Source organism: Phyllostomus hastatus, unplaced genomic scaffold (assembly GCF_019186645.2).
Source record: "Phyllostomus hastatus isolate PE091 unplaced genomic scaffold, TTU_PhHast_1.1 phas_contig_402, whole genome shotgun sequence".
NCBI lineage: Eukaryota > Metazoa > Chordata > Mammalia > Chiroptera > Phyllostomidae > Phyllostomus > Phyllostomus hastatus.
In genome coordinates, this window is record NW_025333873.1 from 17,236,214 (window position 1) to 17,259,164 (window position 22,951).

A 22,951-nucleotide genomic window follows, 5' to 3' on the forward strand; every position below is an offset into this window, starting at 1 on the left:
CCTCCACTGGTACATAAAGAAACGCCAGCAAACCCCACCTGCGGGGGGGCCAGCGAGGGGCCCTGCACCCGCACTGGCCGCAGTAGAGCAGCCGCGTGTGGCTGGGCGGGGCGGGGCCCAGCCCTTCCCGGCGGCCCGTGGGAGGGGTCTCAGGAGCACTGGCCAGCCTGCCGCTGGACTGGAGGGCCGCCGGCCAGTGAGGGTTCCTTTACTCCGAAGCGTCCCCAAGGTGAGCTTCGCGCCAGCGCTGTTCCCGGAGCCTGGGGGCCGGCTCGTGCGTCTGGGAGGGCACGTCCAGCTCCCACAGAGCGTGGCCCCACAAACGAGTGCTCCCCAGCTCCCGAGAAGCCGCCTTTTTCCACACAACCCAGCCGTCTCCCGCTGACGTTGCGTGTTTTCACCATAGAGGCCGTGACTCCGTCCCACTCCCCGGTGGGGCCCTTCAGCCGCAGCAGCTGGTCCCCCCGGGGGGTTCTGTGAGGGGCAACGCAGCGTCGCCCCACTAGGTGGCGCCTCTCAGCTCATTAGTTGTTTTTTTGTTGTTTTTTTTCTGTGCCCGAGCACAGCGTGACTTTTCCTTGGTGCCCAGGGATTCTGACCGTGCTGCAGAGGCTGCCACATGCCTGGCAGCCAGGCAGCAAGGTGTGTCTCCCGTGTCCGCCCCCAGGTGCCCCGTCCCCGGCTGCGACGGCCAGGGCCACATCACCGGGAAGTACGCCTCGCACCGCAGCGCCTCGGGCTGCCCCCTGGCGGCCAAGCGGCAGAAGGACGGGTACCTCAATGGCTCCCAGTTCTCCTGGAAGTCGGTCAAGACGGAGGGCATGTCCTGCCCGACGCCCGGGTGCGACGGCTCGGGGCATGTCAGCGGCAGCTTCCTCACGCACCGCAGGTGAGCGCGCTGGCCGGCTGGGGGGCAAGGGGGGTGCGGGAGCGCTGGCAGCCCCTCAGTCCCCGCCTTGCCGAGAGGGAAGGGCCGGGGAGCCCAGGCACCGAGCGGACGCCCCTGAGTGTGGGGAGGAAGGAGAAGGCCGGGCAGGTTTTGGAGGGCGCCAGCTCGTTGGCGCGGCACCACACGGGGCCGGCAGCTGTCAGGCGTCTGCGGAGGGTCCACCCCGAGAGGCAGGTTGCAGGCTCCCACACCGGTGGGCCTCGGTAGCCTTGGGGGCACGGGCCAGCCTGGGCCGAAGACACAGCAGAGAAGCCCCAGAAGAGACAGCCGACCCCACTCCCTTTACTCTGCTCGGTGTGAGGACCAGCGCCCGCAGTGAGACCGTCTGGGGGAGACAGGGGCCCGTTCCGGGGACGCCAGTGGCCCCTCGGGGTCCCAGCAGGGGGGTCAGGACGGCAGAGGGGGACAGACTGATCAGACAGCAGCCCGTCGGGCTGGGGGTCCGGGCATCACGGACACCGGGCTGGGGGGTTGTGAGGGGGAGACTGGGACACCGTGCTGACACTGTGGCACCCTGCTTGGGGGGGGGGGGCGGGGTCAGGCTGTGCCCTGCACATGGTGCCTCTGACTCCGTCTGTGACACACCCACGTGCCGCGGGGGCGGACAGGAGCGCGCGCAGACCGTGAGCAGCGACCGTGGCGTGCTGGGGCCGCGGCAGTGAGCTCGCCGGCCGTCCTTTCAGGAAGACTCTCGTAGTGAGGAGAGGAGGTCGGGTACAAAGTGCGAACGGGATGGACGGGGCAAAGAGACCGGGGGTGTCCCCGCCCCAGCCTCCGCTCTCGGCTCACGTCCCGAGGCTGGCAGTGAGGTCCCCTCTGGCGGGCGCCCCTGAGCAGGACGCACGCATCACCCCCTCCCAGCCCGCACCCCTCCTTTCTTCCGGTGCAAACAGATCACGGTGCTTCTCACACGTCTGCTCCGGACAGGGGGGGCCCGCGTGGGTTTGTCCTGGGGTGCAGGGACCTCCCGCTGCCTCGTCCTCGTCGGGCAGCCCCCCTCCCCCCACGAGAGCTCAGTGCGTGCAGACGGCCCGGCCTCCCCCTGGGCGCGGGCGGCACAGTGCCAGCCTGTGCGGTTTCCCAGGCGCTGACAAAACGCTCTCCCGAGTTCCTGCTGCAGCAAACCTTTGACCATCCGCCATCTCTTTAACGTTAAATCCCGGCCAAACGACACACGAGCGAGGGCGCCTGTGCTGCGCCGACCTGGCGCGGGAACACAAGCCCCGTTTCTGTGGTTCGGTGCGGGGGGCCCCCTGCGAGGCAGACACTCTGGACAAGGGTGGGGCTCCCGACGCCTCCATCCAGCCGCAGGGGAGGGCGGGAGACGGGCGCCGTCCGGCCCGGTCATGACCCCGACTCCAGACGCCAGCTCCGGCCCATCCCCGGGTGTCGGGACGGTGCTGGGGGGCCGGGGCAGGAGACCGCGGTGAAGGGCAGGTGCGGGGGGGAGTGAACCTGCGCCATCACCTCGGCCTCACGCCGCTTCCAGCAGGACACAGGGGCCCTCTGGAGTTCAGCGTGCGTGTCCTCACCCGGACCCGCACACACTGACTCTTGGATGTGCGCCCTGTGCTCTCCCACGGGCCTTCACCACTCGGCCTTCCCACCGTCCGCTCCCGGGCCCCGGGACCCCGCAGCCCCCAGAGCGCACGGGCGGCCGCGCTCGCTTCCAGTCCCGCCGCAGCCCGTTCCCAACGAGGGGGCCGTTTCCAGAACGTCTCCCGGCCGGTGCGCCCCAGGGGGCGGCCGTGGAAACCAGCCACCGTCCTGGCTCTCAGAGGGACCCCAGCCGCCTCGTTGGGTGGGCGTGTCCTGGGGAGGGGAGGGGCAGGCCGCCCCAGCAGACTCACCCCAACGGGCTTCCGCACACGGAGCCCCTCCCTTGCCCACAGAACAGAACTGGGTGGTGGGCCGGAGAGAAGGGCCCTGCCCCCTCTCACATCTGTCATCCAAGGGGTTTCTTACTCCTCAGCCGGGGAGGAAGGGACCCGAGGGCCTGGGGGCACATGGGGAGCACACACCTCCCCCCCGCCGCTTCCTTCACGTCGGGCAGGGCCAGGCCCCGGGCCACTCGGCCACCCTCTGCTCTCGCCGCAGAAGATCGAGGTGGGGTTCCCTGTGCCTCCCTGCACTCTGCTACCTGGCCTCGTGCTCGTTTTGCTTTGGAGGAGGCCGGGGGGCAGCCCCTGCCCGCACAGGCCTGTGCTCGGCTCGGGACTGAGGTCCCCAGTACGGGGACACATTGCGGGCTTGCCGAGGAAGCCGTGGTGTCCCCTGGTGCAGGGAGACGTGCCGCCCAGGGCCGTGCCCCCGCCTGCACTCACCCCTGACCCCTGAGGGGGGTCGGACCTAACTAGAACCCACAGTGAGCCCCCGAGACCGACAGCGCACCGCCGTCACCGCCCGCAGCCCTGGGGCCCCTTTGGAGGCCAGCTTCCTGCGGGGCCCCTGTCCGGAGCCCCCGCCTGCCTCCTGCACACCCCTGGGCACTGCCCCATGCTGACTGACCACTGACCGCGGCCCCGAACCGGCTCGGACGGGCCAGCTCCTGTTGTATCCAGAAGTGTCAGGGCCTGCCCCCGAGTGCGGGGGAGGCGAGAACCCAGATCCGGCACCTGCCTCCGACTGCAAGTCCCCGAGGGCCGGTGGGTGAGAGGCCGGGTCACATCTGTGCTCGCTCCCCCAGAGCCTCTCGCCTCGCCGCCTCTCTCCGCCCCCTGGGGCAGAGGGCCTGACCCGGTAGTGCTCTCCATCCCACTAACTCGAGTGCAAATCCACCGGGAGACACCGTGCCCGGGCGCACGTCTGCACCGCAGGCGGAGCCCAGCCGGACAAAGACACGCTCAGCCCCCACGGGCGCCCGAGTCTCAGCGCCACGGGGATTCCTCCGTGGAATCCGCCTCCTCCACAGTCCCCGCCCCTCGATGACGCCGCTCGTGGGAGGAGCGCAGTCCACGCGGCACCAGTGGGCGGAAACCCTGTGGGAAGCGAGGAGGCGTCAGGACCGGGAGCCTGCGGTCAGCCCAGACGCACGGCCGGCCGCGACAGGTCCCCGAGGTGTCCGACACAAACGGCAGAAAGCCACGCCCCCTGGTTCGGGGGCTCAGGCCCGGGGCTGCGATGCGGGCCTCTGCTGGCGGCCGGGCTCCTGGGTCTCCGCCCCTAGGCCCCGCGGCCGTGTTCCCCCGCGTCAGCGTCCAAGTCCCCGCCTCTCGCCAGGACACGGTCGCTGGCAGGGCCCAGCCTCGCCGGGCGCACCGTCACTTGCTGGGTCGCGTTGGCGAAGGCCGTCCCCAAAGGGGGTCCCAGGCGCAGGTCCCCGACGTCAGGACGTCAGCAGAGGTCTGGGGGGCGCCGTCGACCACAGCGGTGACCGCCCCTACAACCAGCGCCCGTCTCTCAGGGCCGGCGGTCAGTCGCCGGAGAGTTCACTGTCGTGGACACTCGGGGTGGGGCCCGTGGGGGCTCCCACCCTCAGGACCAGGCGGACCCCCTGGTCTCCTGCTCCCCCGTCTGACGCTCTGAGCTCCCGTCCCAGGTCTCCCGGTGTCCCCAGCGACCAGCAGCTAGCTCTCGCTGCAAACACTCCGCACCGCTCCCTGGCCCGGGGCGGCCTGGCCCCGCGCCCCAGGCCACCTGCGCCGCGAGGCGGAGAGGGAAGCCAGCGGTGGGTCGTGAATCCCGGCCTCAGAGGGGCGGGCGGGCGCGAGGTTGGGTGTGGCTGGGCGTGCCCTTCCCGGCCAGCGGAGCCCCACGCGGGACCTCTGGGGCGTCCTCCCTGCCGCTGGCCGCGCCGAACCGCACGCCCCGCCGCGTGCCTCTCTCCCACTCGCTCTCCTCCCAGCAGACGCGCGCGCGCGCCCTGGACGCCGTGGCTCGCTAGCGCCGAAGGGGTGGCCCTCGCAGCCAGCCGCGTCCCGGTAAAAGCTCCACGTGCCCTTTGCCTCCGCCCGGAACCCTCCCTGGCTCCGAGGCCGGCAGCCAGGGCAGGCGCCGGGGCCCAGGGACAGGGGGCAGCCGGGGGACCGGGAGCGGCGGGGAAGGCTAACCGTTCACGGCCGGGACCAGACCACCTGAGGTCCCCTGGCTTTCGGAGCGCACGCCCAGAGCTGTCCGTCAGAGGCGGTCTGGGCGGGGCTCCCTGAAACCCCGCCCCTGGGCGGAGACCCCCCCGTGCGGGCTTCCCCCGGAGCGGCCACCAGATGGCGCTGTGCCAGGCCCGGGGACTCCCGCCGCCCGTGCAGGTCTGGCCAGGCCCGCAGCCCACGGGGAGAAGCGACGCAGTCACCGGGGTGCACGGGGGCTGCGTGCGGGCGCCATCGCGAAACGCGCGGCTGCCTGAGCCTGTCTCTGTCTGCCAGTCGGGCTCCCGGCTCTGGCCGAAGCCCCCTGTGCTGAGTGGGACGCCCACCACTACCGGTCACCCCACGGGCAGTTCTGTGGACCGAAACCCGAGAGAAGCCCCAGACGTCTGCGCGGGTCTCGGGGGTCCGAGGGTGGCCCCGCTTCCCGGTGGGGCCCTGGAGCCGCGCGCCCTGCCCGCTCTGTCTGCTGGCTCACCCCGCCAACGCGCTCTCCCCGGCTGTGCTGGCCTCAGCAGGGGAACTGGGGGGGGGGGGTCCCTACTTTCGTCTGGAGTGCGCCGCTGGAACACACATGCACGCGTGACCCCGGGGACAGAGGACAGGCGTGGGGATGGCAGCCCAGCAGAGACCGTGATGAGTGAGGGTGCGGGCTAACCCGAGGGGAGGGCCCGCGGCTGGAGAGGCAGGGCTGTGGACGTGGGGCCAGGGGTCCGGCGGATGGCGGGCAGACAGTCCTGCTCCGTGGCGGACTGGGGGGGCGGGGGTGGGGGAGAGGGGAGCGGGCACAGGCAGAGCGCCCTGCACACCCGCCAGCCCGCGGGGCCGCGTGCACTGAGAGGACAGGGTTCTGCAGGGGGACCCGTCTCAGAGGGCTGCAGGAACACCGCTCAGGCCTCCCCCCGGACGCAGTGCGCGGAGAAGCCACACGCTCCTGCACGGGGAGTCCAGGTCGGGGATGAGCCGGGGAATGGGGAGCTCGGCGGAGCCCCAGGGGCCCAGCTGGGGACAATGACGGGTCACTGGTGACGGGGGTGAAGGGACAGGCCTGAGGACGAGTCAGCTCAGGAGACTCCTGGGAGGCAGGCCCCGGGGGGCAGCCCTGAGGGAGAGGTGGGCCTTGGGGACAGGTGCGGAGCCTCTCAGGTGCCACGGCGTCCGGAAGGCCTCCGCTTCCCGGTGTGTCTCCGGGAGGGGGAGGGGGAGGGGGAGGGCTGGGCCTGGGGCTGGTGACGCCCCTCTGGGCCGGAGGCCCGCGGCCCCGCCCCCTGTCGCTCTAGAACGGCCATTCGCCGAGGTTGCGGGAAGAGCACCAGGTAAGACCACGGGCCCTGGGACTGCCTGCCTGCTGCAGGGACGGGCCGGCCCCCAGGCACGTGTCCAAGCGGCGCCTGGGCCGCCGGCGTGCACACACGTGAGCAGCAGTGAGGCCGTGCTGCGCGGGGCCTCCCTTCTCGAACGCCAGCCTCGCTGCTGCTGACTGTGGGGTCCGCGCGGCCACTGGCGTCGGCGGGACGCACAGGGCACAGCCCTGAAGGTCAGGGTGAACTTCACGGTGGCCACGTGGACTGTCATCGTGTACGCGCAATGTCCTCTGCAGGCTCCCGGGTCAGCGAGGGGCTGTGCCGGTGGCCCCGGGGCGGAGGTGAGGGGGATGAGGCCGGGCTGGGCTGGCAGGTGCGCGGGGTGCAGGGCGCAGTGCATGCCCAGCAAGGGGGGAGGGGGAGAGGCCCCACCGGCCAGTTCACAGCGCCGGGCAAGCCGCCGGGCGAGGGAGACGGTGGGACTGCCCCCCTCGACCCGACGACACAGGCACTGGTCGCAGAGCCTTCTGCTGAGACGATGAGAGACGTCACGGAGACCTCCCGGGCGGGCGGCGGGTCCCCGTGGGCCAGGTCTGCCCGGACGGAGGGGCCGGCGCTGGGCGGCGTGCCCACTGCCCGCCCCTCACTCTGGAGTGCGCGGAGTTCCGTCTAAACTCACCCCCACGCACGTTCCGGCCGCTGCCCCGTCAGGAAGGCAGACGCGGCCGTGGGTCTCCCGCCCTGGCTGGTGGGACCGCCCGGCCACCCTGCACCCCGCCCCCCGCGCCGGGGTCCACACCTGTGCCCGAGTGCATGGGCTTTGCGGGTGACCGAGCCCTCCCCCGAGACCCTCGACTGACGGCATGTCACGTCTCGCCCCCCCCCCCAGCTTGTCCGGCTGCCCGAGAGCCACCTCGGCGATGAAGAAGGCGAAGCTGTCCGGGGAGCAGATGCTGACCATCCGGCAGCGGGCCAGCAACGGTAACCCCCCTAACCCCCTGACCCCCGACACACACGGCCGCACCCTGTCCTCCAGGCCCGGCTCCTCTCAGAAGTGGCCGGACCGGTTCTGTCGCTTTCCATGACGCCTGGCGCTGACCCGGGAGAACGGGCCACCCCAGGCCCCCTCGGCTCACCCCAGGGTCACAGGCCAAGTCGCAGGGGTCCCACACCAGGGGTTCCTGCAGCTACTCCCTGGAGTCCCCCCTTTTATGCCGCTGTCCACCCCCTCCCTGCGGCCTCCTCAGAGGACGGAGCGGCCCCCTGCGCATCATGCTGCGCCCCAGAGGGCCTGGTGCCCCCCGCTGTCTGCAGGGTCCGTTCCCTCCTGGGCGCGCCCCGGGTGTGGGGGCGGGCCCCTGTGAGCCCCGTAGCTGTGAACGCACCTACTCGCTAGCAGGCATGCGCAAACCCCACACCAGCACTCTGGTGGCGTGTTCAGGGCCGCTCGTGGGCCAAGGGGGCAGAGCACAGTGTATGGTCTGAGGCGCGTGCCTGGCTGAGCTGGGACCAGGGGCCCCGGCCTTCTGGCTGCAGCCCTCTCCGGGAGCAAGGGCCCTGCTCGTGGTCCGTGCAGCGCTGTCCTCCTGCGTTCTGTGCTCGTCTGGTGGCGGCGGCTCTGTTCCAACGGCCCCAGGCGCAGCGGTCGGGGTGCCCGAGGCTGCGATGGGGACAGCCCGCACAGGTGACCTCTGACCAGGCTGCCCGCGGCTGGGGCCCTGACCTCGGTGTCTCTGAACCGACCGTGCACACTCCCCAGGGCGTTCCCAAACACCAGCACCCCCGCCCCAGCCCTGTGGGCGGGGCGTAAAATGTGAGCGGGGCCTCGGCCTGCGGGAGCCGCACTCACCAGGCGGAGTGATTCGGGGAACGGTGCGCAGCGAGCGGGGAGCCCCGAGGGTCAGTGAGCGGTTGGCACCCGGGGCCTCTGAGAGGGCGCAGGCTCCCTCCCGGCCCCCAGGGGGTCCTGTGAGGACGGGCCGCACGGCTCCAGGCGCAGACCTTGCCCGCCCTGCGCCCCGCGGGACCAGGTAGCCCGCGGCTGCAGGGCAGAACATGCGGCCCATCAGCCCCCAGGGAGCCTGTGGGCCTCCGTGTGTGTCGGGGGCCTGGGTGCCTGGGTGCCCGGGCCCAGCACCCCGCCTCCGCTCCCGTTGGCACAGCGGGTGGGGGGCGGGCCCTTGGCGGAGCAGGGCCGCCCAGACCGGAGGCCGCCCCCACCCCCGCCCCGCGGTCCTGCGGTCCCATGGGCCAGCCCCAGGGAGCTGTTCCGAGACGCGCTGCTCGCTGCGCGGAGGAAACCACCCCGTACAGACCCTTCCCAGACAGCTGTGCCTCGGGCTCAGCGCTGGGAGCTCGGTCAAGTCTGACTCCGCAGCGAAGGACGCGGCTGTGGGAGGGGGGATGGGCCGAGAGGAGGAGGTCAGGGCAGGCCGGGGCCGACGGCAGGGAGCCCCGCGCTGGCACCTCTGCGCCGGCCCCAAAGCCCACCCTCCCCCTGGGGACCTGCGGCCGCTGTCAGCCAGAGCGAGCCTGCTGTGGTGAAGGGGTGCCCGCCAGCAGCCCGCCGGCCCGGGCCGGCCCCCTCAGCCCTCCGCTGGCTCCCCGCACGGGCTCCGCGCTGCTCAGCAGTGCCGCCCCTCCGGGTCGCCGCCGCCCGCCCACTCCTCTGCGTCGGAACACTTTGCCGTTCCTCCTGCCGCGGGTGCCAGCACACGCCCGTCCGCAGGGGCAGGCACCGAAGCCCCGGTGACCTGGACAAGGGCAGCGGAAGGCCAGAGCCAGGCGGAGCTGGGCCGTTGGTCCTGTCCACCCCTGCCCAGGCACCTTTGGTGCAAAGACGGGCGCCACCCGCTGACCGTGCGGCTCGGTGGGGAGGGCGTCATCCCGCAAAGCAAGAGTCACCGGTTCGATTCTCGGTCAGGGCACGGGCCTGGGTTTTGGGTTCAGTCCCCAGTTGGGGCGCATATGAGAGGCCCCCAATTGATGTTTCTCTCTCATGTTGATTTTTCTCTTCCTCTCTTCCTCCCTCCCCACTCTGAAAATACATAACATCCTAAAAAAAAAAAAAAACCAGTCCTGCTCACCCAGTTACCCCTGTTCGGCAAAGGGCTGTGTTCTGGCCCCAGGGGGCGGGGCTCGGGGCGCCATCCTGGGCAGGAGCCTCCAGACCCAACGACCCCTTTGCGGGCTGCTCCACCCCCTACGAGGGGCGGTCTCGCTCCCTGACTCTTCTCGAAAATGCGGAGTGTCAGACCTCGCCAGGGCCACTCGCTCGTTCCCACGGGTGACGATTGTGTCTGGCAGCTCCCCTCCGTCTGTCCCCTTCCCATCTGTGGGGGGCTCCATCCGCAGGGCCCCCTGGCCGCCCTGGATGAGAGTGAGTCTACCCAGACAGGATCTCCCTGGGGAGGAGAGGTGGCCGATCTGTCCCAGGAGAAGGGCCAGGAGCCTGTTCCTCAGTGGCTTTTACTGCGCTCGTTTACCCAGGAATTCAGGGAAAGCTCATTACCCATTGCCCGGAAGTAAGGATCAAACAACAAGGAACTCTGAGGGCCTAGTTTGAGTCAGGGTCAGATAGTGAGGAGCTGTAAAACTTTGAGGGACAAACTCACTTCTTGCTTGGACCCTTATCGTTTCATTGAGAGCATTCTAAACAAAGCAGGTTTCACAGGATTTTACATGTTCTTTCTTAGGACTCATCACCTAAGGGGGAATCCACCCTCTCCAGCATAGGACTGCACCGCCCTCTGTCATTGTTTCAGGCTTAGGTGGAGCAAGGGAAGTAAGGCAGCCAGAAGATTAGGAGATTTTCTTGCAGACAATGAGGACTCAGGTTTTGTCAAAGCCGAGGAGCGAGGGTCCATCACCCCCTTTTGCTGTAGCCCCCAAAGTCCTTCCTTGGGGGCCTCCCACGTGATCGTGCCTGTCTTAGATCGTCCCCCCTCTTGAGGAATTTTACCCGTCTTTGGCTAACCGACCAAGCACTGGGGGCCAGGCAGGGTGAAGTAAAAGGAGCAGAAGCGGCGCTCCTGCCAGGGAGATGAGCTTCGTCTCCTTGGTGGCTGACGGTCCAAGGCCGCTCCCTCAGCCTTCGCCTTGGCGGGGTCACAGCTTCCGATACCAGGCAGGGTGGTCCCCAACACCCATCAAGAACAGCCCCCAGCCCAGCACCTGTGGAGCTGGCTCTTGCGAGGAACCCCCCCCCCACACACACACACACTGCGTGCATGGCCCCAGCACGTGGAAAACCCACGGACACAGTGTCCAGTCACCACGTCTCAGTGCGTTTGGACCGCTTGCACGTTAAAGGGATGCTGCAGCCCGTCCCCGTTAAAGGACAAATCGGGTCACAACTGAGTGGCGTTCCACACCGAGGTTGCTCTGCCCTGGCCGTGCTGCCCGGGCAGCTGCGGCAGGCAGGGCCCCCCGCAGCGTCTCCCGCGTGCTCACCTCCTGCGTGCCGGGTGCTCCCACGCTTCCTCAGCCAGTGCCGCGTTCCGGTCCTGGAAGGCTGCGTCCCAGTCTGCCCAGGCAGGAGGGGGAGGCCGGAACGGCGGCCCACCCCTGGGACAGCGCCCGCTCTCTCCCGAACGGCTTTGGGGGTGCGCCGGATGGAGAGGGAGTTGTGGCTGATGTTCTGGGCCCTCTAAGCCGCTGCCAGGGCAGGACGTGTCATGGGGACTGAGGTGGCCGCCCGGGGCTCACGGGAGCGAGACCCGGGGCTTCCTGTTCACGGTCACCCTGGCTCCTCTGGGTGGCGGCAGAGGGAGGGAGGACCTGATGAGCGAGCGCTAAGAGCGGCTCATCTGAAAAACGCGCCATAACCTCGAAGGCTGACGTGTGGGAAGGAAGGGCCACTGCGTGGGAGCTCAGGGTGGACACGCCGCACGGTCTGGGAGCCCACTCACCTGGCCTCTGCGGGGTCCCGGGCCTGCCCTCCAGGTGGACCTCGCCCCTCTGTCTGCTGCAGAGGGTGGCCCCAGCCCCGAGCCGCCCCCCAGCCCAGGCTTGTCCTGTTCCGCCACAAGCACAGGGGTCCCCCTCGTGCGTGCCCCAGGGCCGTCGGGAGCAGGAGTCTTCCCTGGGCATCAGGAGCCCTTGCGGTCACCCGGATCCTGCTCTTCCCCCACCCCGTTCAGGCAGTCCCGAGAGACCGGGTGTCCCAGGTGGTCGTAGATCCCGGCCCCGGCCGGGTGCCAGGGCCAGCAGCAGGACCCAGCAGCCAGGCGAGCCTGCGTGCGGCCCTGTGCCGGACAGGCGCACGGAGCCCCGCACCCCGGTCGCAGGCCCGCCCCTCCCGTGCTTGCCTTCAGCCACTCACGGTGCGGGCACTGCGCTATCACCGAAGGTCGGGTGTTCGGCGGGCCCCCTGGTGGCCGCCGACCGGAAGCCCATCGCTGTCGTTGTCTTCCTTTCGGTCGGCTAGGGGGCCAGACCCGAGCACGTGGCTGCATCGGGTTTGGGGTTCCGCCTTTCACGGTTTTCCGACCCCTGATCGAGGCTTGGCCAGGGCGGGGACCCCGCCCGGACCTGCGGGAGAGGGCAGGGAGGGTGGGCTGAGCCAGCGTCCCGGCCGCAGGCGGCAGCAGGTACACGGCGCCCGGGCCCGGGGGAGGGAGGGCCACCTTCACGGGGACACACAGACGGGACTGCTGTGAAGTGCGAGGGTGTCTTCCCAGCAAACCCCACCCCAGACTCTCCGAGAGCAGAGGAGCACTCCCGGGGCCACGCCCGCCGGCCCCTGGTGCTGACGCGCGCTGTCCCGTTGGCCGCGGCAGGGATCGAGAACGACGAGGAGATCAAGCAGCTGGACGAGGAGATCAAGGAGCTGAACGAGTCCAACTCGCAGATGGAGGCCGACATGATCAAACTCAGGACCCAGGTAACGGCTCCTGCAGCCCGGTCCTGCCTGCCCCCTGCGCTCGGCCGGGGGCCAGGGCCCGGGCCCGGCCCTCGGGGGGTAGCTCCCTTTCGCCTCGCCCATTTTTCCTGTGTTTTTCCACCGCGTCTGAGGCTCCTGCTGCAGCTTCAGGGGCCGCGTCGCTGCAGCCCAGGGGCCCTCGGTCACTCGGCCGCTGTCCCGTCCGCGTTGTGTGGTGGCCGTTCCCAGAGGTCCCTGGCCACTGCCCTTTCCTCCCGCCGTGTGGGGCTCGCCGGTCCGCCCCGGCGCCCGCAGGGCCCCAGACAGGACGCTGCTCCTTGGGGCTGGGAGGCCGCCTCCGTGCATCCGCACGGGGCCAGGGCCCAGACGCCAGGGCTGTGTGGCGGGCGGCTGCAGGTGGGCGGCAGGGGAGCTACCGGATGACCGATGGCAGGGTCTTGCCCTGGGGGCCCCGCTCGGCTCGCCGCGGCCCTGGAGGTAGGTGTCCTGAGACTCACCCTCCGTGCCGGGCATCCGAGGTCCAGAGAGCCGACCGCCTCAGCTGAGCCGGAGCTGACGGTGAGCAAGTGGCTCTCGGGGCTTCCCGGGCCTTCCAGCGGCGCGTGTGGCCTCACAGAGCGGCCCTCAGGCGGCACCACAGGGAAGGCAGGGCTGCTGTCCTGCTGGAAGGGGGCTCCCCTCCCACCTGCCCCTGTGGGTCCCCCGGAGAAGCGGAGACAGGGCCAGGGACATGCCCAGGCCCTAGGGGTCCAGGCAGAGGCCACAGCCCGCTGACCCTCTCCCTACAGTACAGCCCGCACGGGCTGAGGGGGGGCGGGCGCCGTCTGCTGGTCCGGCCGTCCTGCCCCGCCTGCCCCGGGAGGAGAGGGGGTGACGTCAGCGGTCAGATACAAACACCGCCCTCCTGCCTCGCTGGGCTCATCGGGCGGAAGTCCCCGTCAGTCCCCTCTGACAGCACCTTCCTCCTGTCCCCTCTCCTCCTCCCGAGGCCGGAGGGCGCGCGCCAGGAGCCCACGGCTCCGGAGACAGGACTAGCGCCGCCCGCTGTCCCCCCCAACCCCTGCTCACCCCGACCCGCGTGAGCGTGCGGCTGCACCAACGAGACCACAACCCCCTGCGGTGACCGCTGGAGCCCTGACCCCGGGCTGGGTGGGCGCCAGACACCCTGAGCTGGCCAAAGGGTCTGGTGCAGCCGCAGCTGGGAGCGCCCTCGGCCCCCTTTCCTCGCGACCCCGGAGGGCCCCGCGCGCGGACGGGCGGGGAACCAGTTTTCAAACCGGGGCTCAGTCGGGGCCCGCCGAGTCAGGACTCAGGGATGGACCGGGTACGGTTCCAGGGAGCTGGGGTCCCTTCCTGCAGCGCTGCGGGATGCTCCCTACACCCCGCACCCCGCAGCGCGGGCGTGGCCTGAGGGCGAGGGCGTGGCCTGTGGGCGCGGTCCCTGGACGTGGGCGTGGCCTGCCCAGCGTCTGGCCCAGAGGAAGCCGGCTTGCCTGCGCATCGTGCTCTGCGAGCGGTGCTGGGCCGCCCTCCTCCGCCCCCACGAGCCCGTCTGTGGTCAGCCCGTGGGCCGCTGGCCCTGCGCAGGGGCGCTGGCCTTCTGTGCTGCAGGGCCCCAGCCCGCAGCCCGCGCCGGGACTTCAGAGGAGGGCGGAGCCGGCCGGGGGGGGGGGAGCGGGGCCTTGGCCTGGTGGGGTGCGCCTCAGACGCTTTGGCAGTGGGGGGCTCACCCCGGGCAGAATCAGATTCGGGCTGGAAAAGAAGCGGCAGAGAGGCCGCACTACGCTCCCGCCCGTGCAGAGAAGGCGGCAGGGAAAGCGGGAGCCCAGAGGGAGCCGCCGTCTCGGGTGGTCCGTGCCCGGGGACAGAGGGGCCTGCAGGGAGCTGAGCGCGGGCGCCTGCCCGCCCCAGCTCGCGACCCCACTCAGGAAGGCCGGCGGCTCCGTGCCCCGTGTCCCCACGTTCCCGAGGGGAAGGGATCAAAAGCGGGGCTGCCGGACCCTCCGAGCGACGAGGTCCGAACGCTGACGCGCTCTCGTTTACGTACGAAGGCTCTCTGTCCGCACCGCTGGCCGGCCGCCCCGGGCCAGGGCGCACGAGCCCGGGCGCGCCGGCTGGCCAGCCACCCACCCACGTCTGCCTGTGTTGCAGATCACCACCATGGAGACCAACCTGAAGACCATCGAGGAGGAGAACAAGGTGATCGAGCAGCAGAACGAGTCCCTCCTGCACGAGCTGGCCAGCCTGAGCCAGTCGCTGATCCACAGCCTGGCCAACATCCAGCTGCCGCACATGGTGAGTGGCCGGGCCCCGCGGCCGGGCCCGCTCGGGGCGGGGGGGGGCCGCGCAGGGCGGCCCGTGTCCGCGCTGCCCCGGCCACCTCCCCGCCCGCGGGCTCTCAGGGGCCCCGTAGGTGAAGGTCGCCCTGAGGAGGCCTTTACAGGCGGCGCAGACAGCGCCCCCTGCTGGGATGCTGTGTTATGCTGATGTGAATACTCTATTCTCGAGAAAGTAAAAGTTGTGTATGAACTACTATTTAATATCTCGTAGGACCCAATCAATGAACAAAATTTTGATGCATACGTGACTACTTTGACGGACATGTATACAAATCAAGATCGTTATCAGAGCCCAGAAAATAAAGCCCTACTGGAAAATATAAAGCAGGCTGTGAGAGGAATTCAGGTCTGAACAGCTGCTGTAGTGACCGTAGTGACGGAACCTCTTAAACAGGACGCCTCTGTCTCTCGCTGCTGTGACCTCCCAGAAACTGCCCTGTCTCTGTTTCTGTTGGAACAGTGTCATGCTCCCAAGACTCCACAATGGTTTTATGTCTTGCTTTGAAGATAGCACCTGCAGAATAGTTTTTGAACACACTCACATTTTGTACGTTTCCTACGCGCTGACACGGCGCGGTGTCCCGTGCGCTGTTCACAGCCGCCGCGTGCGCCCTGGGGTCCGTATTTCTGAAGAGGCGAGCCGGTCCGAGTCAGTAGCGTGTAAATCCTTTTTAATGCTTTAGCGATTACATGTTTTAGTATTTCGAACTGAAATGGACAAAAAAAAAAAAAGAGAGCTTTGAATGACCCTGAGGTGGCCCCAGCCACTTGTAGACACTATCATTTCGCCTCATGTTGGAGGATTTTATGGAATTTAAGAAATACATTTTGTGTGCATATTGTTTCATAGCAAGAATTGGTTGCAAAAAAAATGCTTTATTTTTGAACAATGCTTGGAAATATTATGTGATTTTTTTGTTTGTCTGTTTTAGGAGGATGGTGGATGGTGGGGGCAATAAATGAGGTTTTTTGCATTCCAAGGAAATGGCATATGGATTAACTGTAAGAAATAAGTAATTTATTGTAAGACAACATCAAGCCATGGAAACTTGGCAGAAGATTCAAAGCAGCTTTCACAGCACTTTTAAATTAGCTCCTGAGCGGTGCGTGGCGCGACGCCGGGAACGCCAGTGAGGCAGGGGCTCGGGAGAGGCGGACGCCGCGAAGACTTCCCTTCCGCGCCCAGTGAACTCTGCGACGACCTCCTCGGACCTCCCCGGGAGTGGCCCGGCCCCCGGACCTCCCCGCAGGGCGGCGCGGCCTGTCCCGCAGAGCCCGCGCGCTGTCGCTCGAGCTCCGAGGTCGTTGGCGTGTTTGCTCCCCTATCCGCCTGAACGGCTGCACTGCTCTTGTCGTCGCGGGCTCCCACTCGGGGCCGAGGGAGGCGGCGTGCGCGCCTGCGAGACGCCGGACTGAACTTCCTGCTGGACCCGGCGGCGGCGGAGCTGCCCGGGGCGGGGCCTCGGCGCGGGAGGTCGCATTCAGAGCGCCCCGCCCCCCGCCCCCGGCCCCCGCCACGACCTCTGCCCTGTCGCCGGAGACTGGTGGACCCCAGAGCACGGCGCAGCCTTGCAGAGCTGTCGTGGGCCGTCCCGGAACGAATGCAATCAGATGTGAAGAGTAACCAACGTACTTCAGCACTTTTTCTTTACTCGAGACCACCCCGGACCCGTCCACGCCGTGGAGACGGACCGCCTCGCGAGACCCCGCCCGCCCCGCCCGCCGCCGCGGCCGCGCCCCGCCCGCCCGCGAAGCCAGTCCCTAGGACGCGCCGCGCTCCCCGGTGCCGACTCGACCCACACGTTGTAGCATCGCTTCCTTCCATGTCTTGATGTTATGCAGGAAGTACGCGCGTACTTTAAAATTTTGTTATGAAAAAAAAAAAAGATGGGTTTTGTAAAAATAAAAAAAAAATATTTTTAGCAGAACAGGACTTACAGGGTCATTGTCCCCACAACGTGCCAGTCGACTATTTGCACTCACCTTGTCCCGAGTCCCCGTGCGGACCTGTGCAATGCCCGCGCCGGAGCCGCGCGGCGCCGGCGGCCGGAGGGGCGGAGGGGCCCCCCCGCGGCCCCGAAGACGCGCGGCGGACGCTCTGACCCAGTGCCCCCCTCGGCACTCACGTGTATAAATAAATGTACGTACTCCCCCGCGGCACTTTACATGGCTCCCTGTACAAACGCTCCGTTCTCCGCAAGGACTCCGACCCGAGCTGGGAGAGACGATGTTGCCCCCCCGGGGCCCTGCGGCCGGCCCCGGGGGGGCGGGGCGCCCGCTGTCTGCTAGCGCGTAGTTGCAGCCGCCGCGCTCGCTCGGCGTCGCCTTCGAGAGCTGAGGCCGGGGGCTCGGCACCTGCCGCCGCCGCCGCCGCCCCGGGCCGGCCCGGCCGCCGTCCACCCCGGCGTATGCATTTCCTCCGTCGTGTCTGCAGCTTCTTTGCCAATATAGTAATGCTTTTAGTAGAGTGATAGGTAGTCTCGGCTTTGGACTCTTCTTGTTCTCACCTGTGTACAGTGGAAAGGGGTTTCAAGCACAATTCTGCTGCTCATCTCACGTGGGTGATACTATCCAATCGAAGTTATCTGTGACTATAATATAGGGTCCCCAAGTGTCTCATGCTAGAATGCTGACCTTCCATATGGAGTTCTTGTGAGTCATCAGAGTTTATTTACTATAACTTATTGTTCATATTCATTTCTAAGTTAATTTAAGCAATCATTTATCGAGACAGAATTTTGTACAAATATTTATTGTGCTCTCTGTGGAACTGAAGTTTGATTTATTTTTGTACGACACGGCATGGGTTTGTTGACACTTTAATTTTGCTATAAATGTGTCGGATCACAGTTGCGGTGATACTTCATTTTTAAATTGTGAACTTTGTACAAATTTTGTCATGCTGGATGTTAACACATCTTACTCTAAATAAAACGGTGTTGCCACAACTGCCGCGCGGCGGGTCTCTCGCCGGGGTCCACGGCTTCCCTCTCGCCCCGGCCGGCAGGGCCGCCTGGGCCCGGGGACGTCCCAGAGGGGGCCGGGGGCGGGGTTGGGGGTCCACTCCCAGGCTGCTGTGCAGAGCCCCGCGGCTCCGCTGCCCCTCGCTTGTCTGGAAAGACGTGTCCCGTGCGGACGCGTCAAGCCGACCTGCGGGTCCCTCCCCAGAGCAGGGACACTCGGCTGGGCAGCCACGACCCTCCTCACGCAGGCGGGAGGCTGCGCTGAGGCCCGAGCCCACGCCCGAAGTGCCCAGGTGGCCCGGGAGTGCCGGCACGAGTCCCCCTGACCCGGCCTGTGGAGGACCCCACGCTGCCGACGTGGTCACGTACGCCCGTTGTCCCTGCCCCCCCCCGCCTTCCTGTCCCTCGGGACCCTGGGGACCCATCCAGCCGCCTGGGTGCGGGCCTGCATCCTGCCGCCTCCTGACGGCTCAGCCTGGACACACCTCCTCCGCACCTCACACCCCCAGGCTGCCTGGGGACCCCTGAAACTCCAGTTATCCCTCAGATACGCCCTTCTCCTCATCTGTGTTGGTGAAAGTCAGCCTTTAAAACTCCCAGAAAGCGCTGATACAAAGAGGCGTGCCCCAATCACAAAACCCCAGGAAGAGGCCCCATAACCTGTGTGAAGCCCCAGATGCGCTCCCAGGGCCCTGCCCTGCCCCACGGCCGGGCCGCCTGGGCCCCTCCAAGCGCCTGCTCAGCCTGAGCGGGGCTCACAGGGGGCGGGGGTGGGGGGGACCCAGGCTCCCTCCCGCCTTGTCTCCAGAGGGCGGGCGCGAAGCCTTGCCCGGAGCAGACACAGCAGAGCAGGCGCTGGCCCGGGCAGTGGGCGCTGCTCGGTGCCTCGGGCGTGCCGACTCGGTCGTCACAAGACATGCTCTCCCTCAGGAGCAACGTGGCTGAGAATCCGTGTCAGCATGTCACAGTGCAGCGTGGCGGCGCCGTCAAAACCACTGTACGACTTCAGTTTTAAGTCTGTAATCCCAGAGGCCTCTGCTGCAAACCGAAGCGAGAGTGCGTGTGCAGTGATGGTGCGGCACAGCCCAGAGGCCCCGCAACCGAGGGACGAGGAAGCGCCCGGTGACGTGTGTGCTTGTGGGGCTCCGTGGCGTGCCTCCGTGGCGTGCCTCCGTGGCGGTCACGGAGACCTGTCAGTGACAGTGGGCAGAACAATGGCAGAACCGCACAGGGGACAGGACTAGAAGTGCCCTGAGAAACAGCCCACCGTTGATGGCTGAGAACCACACTTGACCCCCCTACCCCGTCGGGGCGCCCCCTCCCTCCCGTGTGTGTGTGTGTGTGTGTGTGTGTGTGTGTGTGTGGTGCAGGGGGAGCGCGGGCGTCTGTCACAGTGCCCCTGGCCCCTGGTGAGCTGCAAAGTGGGCAGCTGGGGACAGTGATTGGCTCCAAGGAGGTTGAGCTCCTCCCCAGAAAAGAAGGAAGAGGAGGAACTAACTAGGAAGCCCAATTAGAAGGCAGACGTCTCCAGGTGTAGGTGAGGATGGGACAGAGGAGGAGGGACAGAAAACGGTGGAGGGGGTGCCAGCGACACCCCCCCTCCGTCAGGGACCCGGACGGGAGCCTGTGGGCACCCGTTCCTCACCCCAGTCTCAGGAGGAGGCCTGGCTCCGGAGACGCCCACCATCCACGCTGTAGCGTCCCCAGTGTCCGGGCAGAAGCCACAGAGGCCACAAGACAGGGGTAGGGCAGCAGGGCCATGCTGCCCTCCATACAGAGGCAGAGACGCCGATGTCCAGAGAACAGATGCGGACTTTCCCCTCTGTCTGCGAGGTGACCGTGACGTCACACGCAGAACGTGCTCAAGCCAAGTACCCAAAGTTCTGAGAAGACCTGTCTTAAGATGACCGCAGGCCTCTCGCAATGATAGGCAAGTTTCCATCCAACTGGACTCTGGAGGCACACAAGCCTTCTGTGCAACACGCTCAGGCGACACAATGTTGCAGCTGATTTGATACAATGTTGCAGCTGATTTGACACAATGTTGCAGCTGATTCGATACAATGTTGCAGCTGATTTGACACGATGTTGCAGCTGATTGGACACAATGTTGTGGCTGATTCAGGGGCAGGGGCAGCCTGGGACCTTGGGGGAAGCTCGGGATAAGTAACAACTCAGCCAAGTGGTTTTGCCATTCAACAGAAGCGCGTTCCTGAGCATGGACCTCACCGGCAGAGAATCGGGCACCAGATTTGCAACAGAAGGTGAGTGCGAGCTGGCCCCCTCCTGGCGCACGTGGGGAACCCGAGGCCCAGGGAGAGGGACAACGTCTCGGGGGGCCCCAGACTGGGTGAGGCTGCCTCCCCGTTCGGCTGTGTCCCAGAGCCCAAGCTCTTTCCTGTCTCGGTCCTTGCAGGGTGTTCTGCCGGGTGGGGAGACAGACAGGAGGACAGGTGACATCAGACACTGTGAAGAGGTAGCAGGAGGCACCGACCATGCTTGACCATGCCTCCAGGGACAGTGGGCGCTAATGACGCAGATGGACGCAGAGCCTGAGGGGGAGGGGCTCTCGGGCCGAGGGCGCCCGCTGAGCAGGGGGAACTCCGCAGCCGGACCACTGACCCGCTCGGCCCCGGCAAGGGCGGCCGACCGTCCCCTTGGCTGGGGGCTGTGCTGGAGGCGCAGAGGTGCCCACCTGTCCCCGTGCGGCCCCTGCAGCTGGGGCGACCCTGCAGAGGGCCAGCCACCCCCGGAAGGCCTGGGGGTCCCCGCCCATGTCCCCGGGTGGAGCGCAGGACCCAGTCTGCATCCCGGACCCGGGCACACCCCCCTCCCCCCCCACTGCCCTCCCTGAGGAGCTACACATCCTCGGGGGCATTGCTCAGACTCTCCAAGCTTTGGTTTTCGGTTTTTATCTGCAGCGGCGGTGGTGATGCCGGGGGCGGGTGCTCCGCGTTGGCGTGCGGGCCTGGGGCCGGGCGTTCAGGCAGTGGCAGCGTGGCTTCTGTCCGTCTCCCGGACCTCGCCTGACCCGCTCGATGGCCCCCGTTACGGGGAGCGGGCCGGCGGTGAGGGTGGCACCTTCTCAATCACCTGCCTCCGCTTCTGTGTGTGGGCAGCTGACCGACTGTCAGCATAGACGCACCGGGAAGGAATGTTCGCCGTAGACGGTTAGCAGGATTCGCTGGGGCAGAGAATCAGCTGGAAAGTGGTGGCCAGGGAAAGGGGAGCATCTCACGGGGTCTCCAGCACCACCCAGGCCCTCCATGGATTCCAGGGGCGGCCGGGCCCCTGGAGGCGCAAGGCCGCCGCGGGCCTCTAGAGGGCAGGCGCGGGCAGCCGGGAACAAAGGCGTGGGAAGCGCGTTCAGCCCCAAGGAAGTCAGCTCCCCCACTGAATGCGAATTCTTTCGGGCCTAAATCATCCTAGGAGCGGCCCCCAGTGCCGCCGGGGCGCCTGGTCCGCCGCCGGCTCGCGGCCGTGTGCCAGCCGGGGTCTTCGGACAGACAGCAGTCACCGTGGCGCGGGTGGGGGGCGGTGACAGGCGGGTGGGTGGAGGGTGAGCGGATGATGGGTGGGTGGGTGGGTGGACGGGCAAATAAACGGGTGCACAGGAGGGAGAGAGGGAGGGAGGGAGGCAGGCAGACAGGCGGACCGAAGCTGTGTGGGTTTTAAGGAGTCGGCCTGTGCAGTGGGGGCCGCGGGCCTGAGCCCTGGGGCAGGCCAGCGGACCAGAGGCGCAGGCAGGCCTCGGGCAGAATTTCCTCGGGGAAACCTGTTTTCACGTTAAAGACCTCAAACTGATAGGCTGGGACCCACCCCCAGGAAGGACCGACTGCAGAGTTAATCAGTGGTGATCTTATCTGCAAAATGCCTCCAGCGTGAGGCCGGGCGGCACGGCCCCGCCGGGGACACTAAAACCGACGGGACAGAGGGTGGGGAACGCGCTGCCCCGGGGCTGCGGCGCTGGGGCGCTGGCGCGCTCCCCTTAGACTGGCGACTTCGGTGGGAACGAAGGCTCATTTCCGACCAGCGTCCTCCCCGGCCCCGCAGCTCCTGCTGGACGGCGCCGCGGCGTTACACGGTCGCCACCGCGGCGGCCGAGGCCCTGCTTCTGCGAGTCCGCAGGAGAGGGGCTGCGGGGCGTGGGGCGGTCACCTGGCCAGCGCGGCGCCCAGGGCTCTGCACTAAGGTCTCCGCGCGCCCAGCAGGGCCCTGGGGGCAGCGGGTGGGCAGTGAACAGGCCTCAGGTCTCGGGAGGGCGCCCGACAGCCTCTGTCCGTGCGCGCGCGGGTAGAGCCAGAAAGACAGAGGAGAGAAAAAAAGCGCCCGCTTGGAGCCGGGCCTGGAACGGAGTGAGCGCTGTAAAAATGTTTCACGAAACAATGAGAACGCCGCGCACACGGTGGAAGCCGAGGCCCCGGCTCCAAGGCGCAGCTCTGGGACTGAAACCGCGGCCCCCTGGTCTCCGCGGCCCCCCGGGAGCTCGGCAGCCCGGAGGGGGGCGCCGCGGGCGGACGCCGAGGCCGGAGGTCTTCGCCCCGCCCCGCCCCTGCCCTTGGGGAGGGGGGGCCGGGAAGGGAGGAGCCGCGCGCATGTGCACAGCTGGCGCCCCCCGCCCCCCGCACAGCTGGGACGTGGGCCGCGGGCGGGCGGGCGCAGTTCGGACCCGGCCGGGGACGCGCCGGGGCCTCCGCGGTGGTCGGGGCGTCCGAGCGTCCTCGCGCGCCGTGGCCATGGCCGTGCGCCCCGCGCGCGCCTGCCTGCTGGCTCTGCTGCTGTGCTACGACTGGGGGTCGCTGGTCGCAGTGGCCCAGAGGCCGGGCGCCGGGTGCCCGAGCCGCTGCCTCTGCTTCCGCAGCACCGTGCGCTGCATGCATCTGCTCCTGGAGGCCGTGCCGGCCGTGGCGCCGCAGACCTCCATTCTGTGAGTGCGCGGGCGCGGGGGCCCTGGGGAGGGAATCAGGGGCCCGGGGCCGGGCGGGGCCCGAGGGCTTTTGTCCGCGCCGCCCGGGGCGCGGAGGGCGGACCCGAGCGCAGAGCGCGGCCTCCGGGACCGCCTTTGTTCGCAGCCCGGAGCCCCCCGCTGGCCGGGGAAGTCGTCGGAAGCAACCGGGGAAAACCCCGCTCCGGGCGGCCAGGGCCCCCTCCCGCCCGCGGCCCGCCCCCGCCCCCCTTTCTTTCGCGTCTCCCGCTCTTCTCCCTGCTCCTCCCCCTACTCCTGCTCTGCGCCCCCCGCTCCACCTTCTCCGGGAACCTCGCTCGGGGATCCCGAGTCCCGGAGGTCCCCCGCCCCTGTTCCCGCATCCGCCCGGGGTGCCCAGAACCCCCCATCCCGGGTGTCCCGGCCCCGCGGGGCGCGTGGTTTCTCGGCCTTTCCCTGCGCTCGGATCGCGCCTGGCGGCCGAGGCACCAGAAGGGGCCGCGGGG

The 22,951-nt window shown here is 68.1% G+C and overlaps 2 protein-coding genes across 8 annotated transcripts in view; both read left to right on the forward strand.

Annotated features, from left to right (window-relative positions):
* The window catches only part of MYT1L (myelin transcription factor 1 like), a 321,839-nt gene extending 305,815 nt beyond the window's left edge, over positions 1–16,024 (forward strand). For 4 of the 6 annotated variants that reach the window (XM_045844646.1, XM_045844645.1, XM_045844648.1 and 1 more), the window contains 5 exons: positions 668–889; positions 7,225–7,316; positions 12,116–12,219; positions 14,371–14,514; positions 14,770–14,921. In XM_045844646.1, coding sequence (XP_045700602.1) covers positions 668–889; positions 7,225–7,316; positions 12,116–12,219; positions 14,371–14,514; positions 14,770–14,910 — 703 coding nt within the window. In that variant the 3' untranslated portion in view covers positions 14,911–14,921. Of the gene's footprint in view, positions 1–667; positions 890–7,224; positions 7,317–12,115; positions 12,220–14,370; positions 14,515–14,769; positions 14,922–15,490 lie in introns of those variants that run through there. The other 2 variants (XM_045844649.1, XM_045844650.1) reach the window with 1 other exon arrangement.
* A 6,117-nt stretch (positions 16,025–22,141) lies between these two features.
* The window catches only part of PXDN (peroxidasin), a 52,606-nt gene continuing 51,796 nt past the window's right edge, over positions 22,142–22,951 (forward strand). For both annotated transcript variants that reach the window (XM_045844642.1, XM_045844643.1), the window contains exon 1: positions 22,142–22,448. In XM_045844642.1, coding sequence (XP_045700598.1) covers positions 22,258–22,448 — 191 coding nt within the window. In that variant the 5' untranslated portion in view covers positions 22,142–22,257. The remainder of the gene's footprint in view (positions 22,449–22,951) is intronic.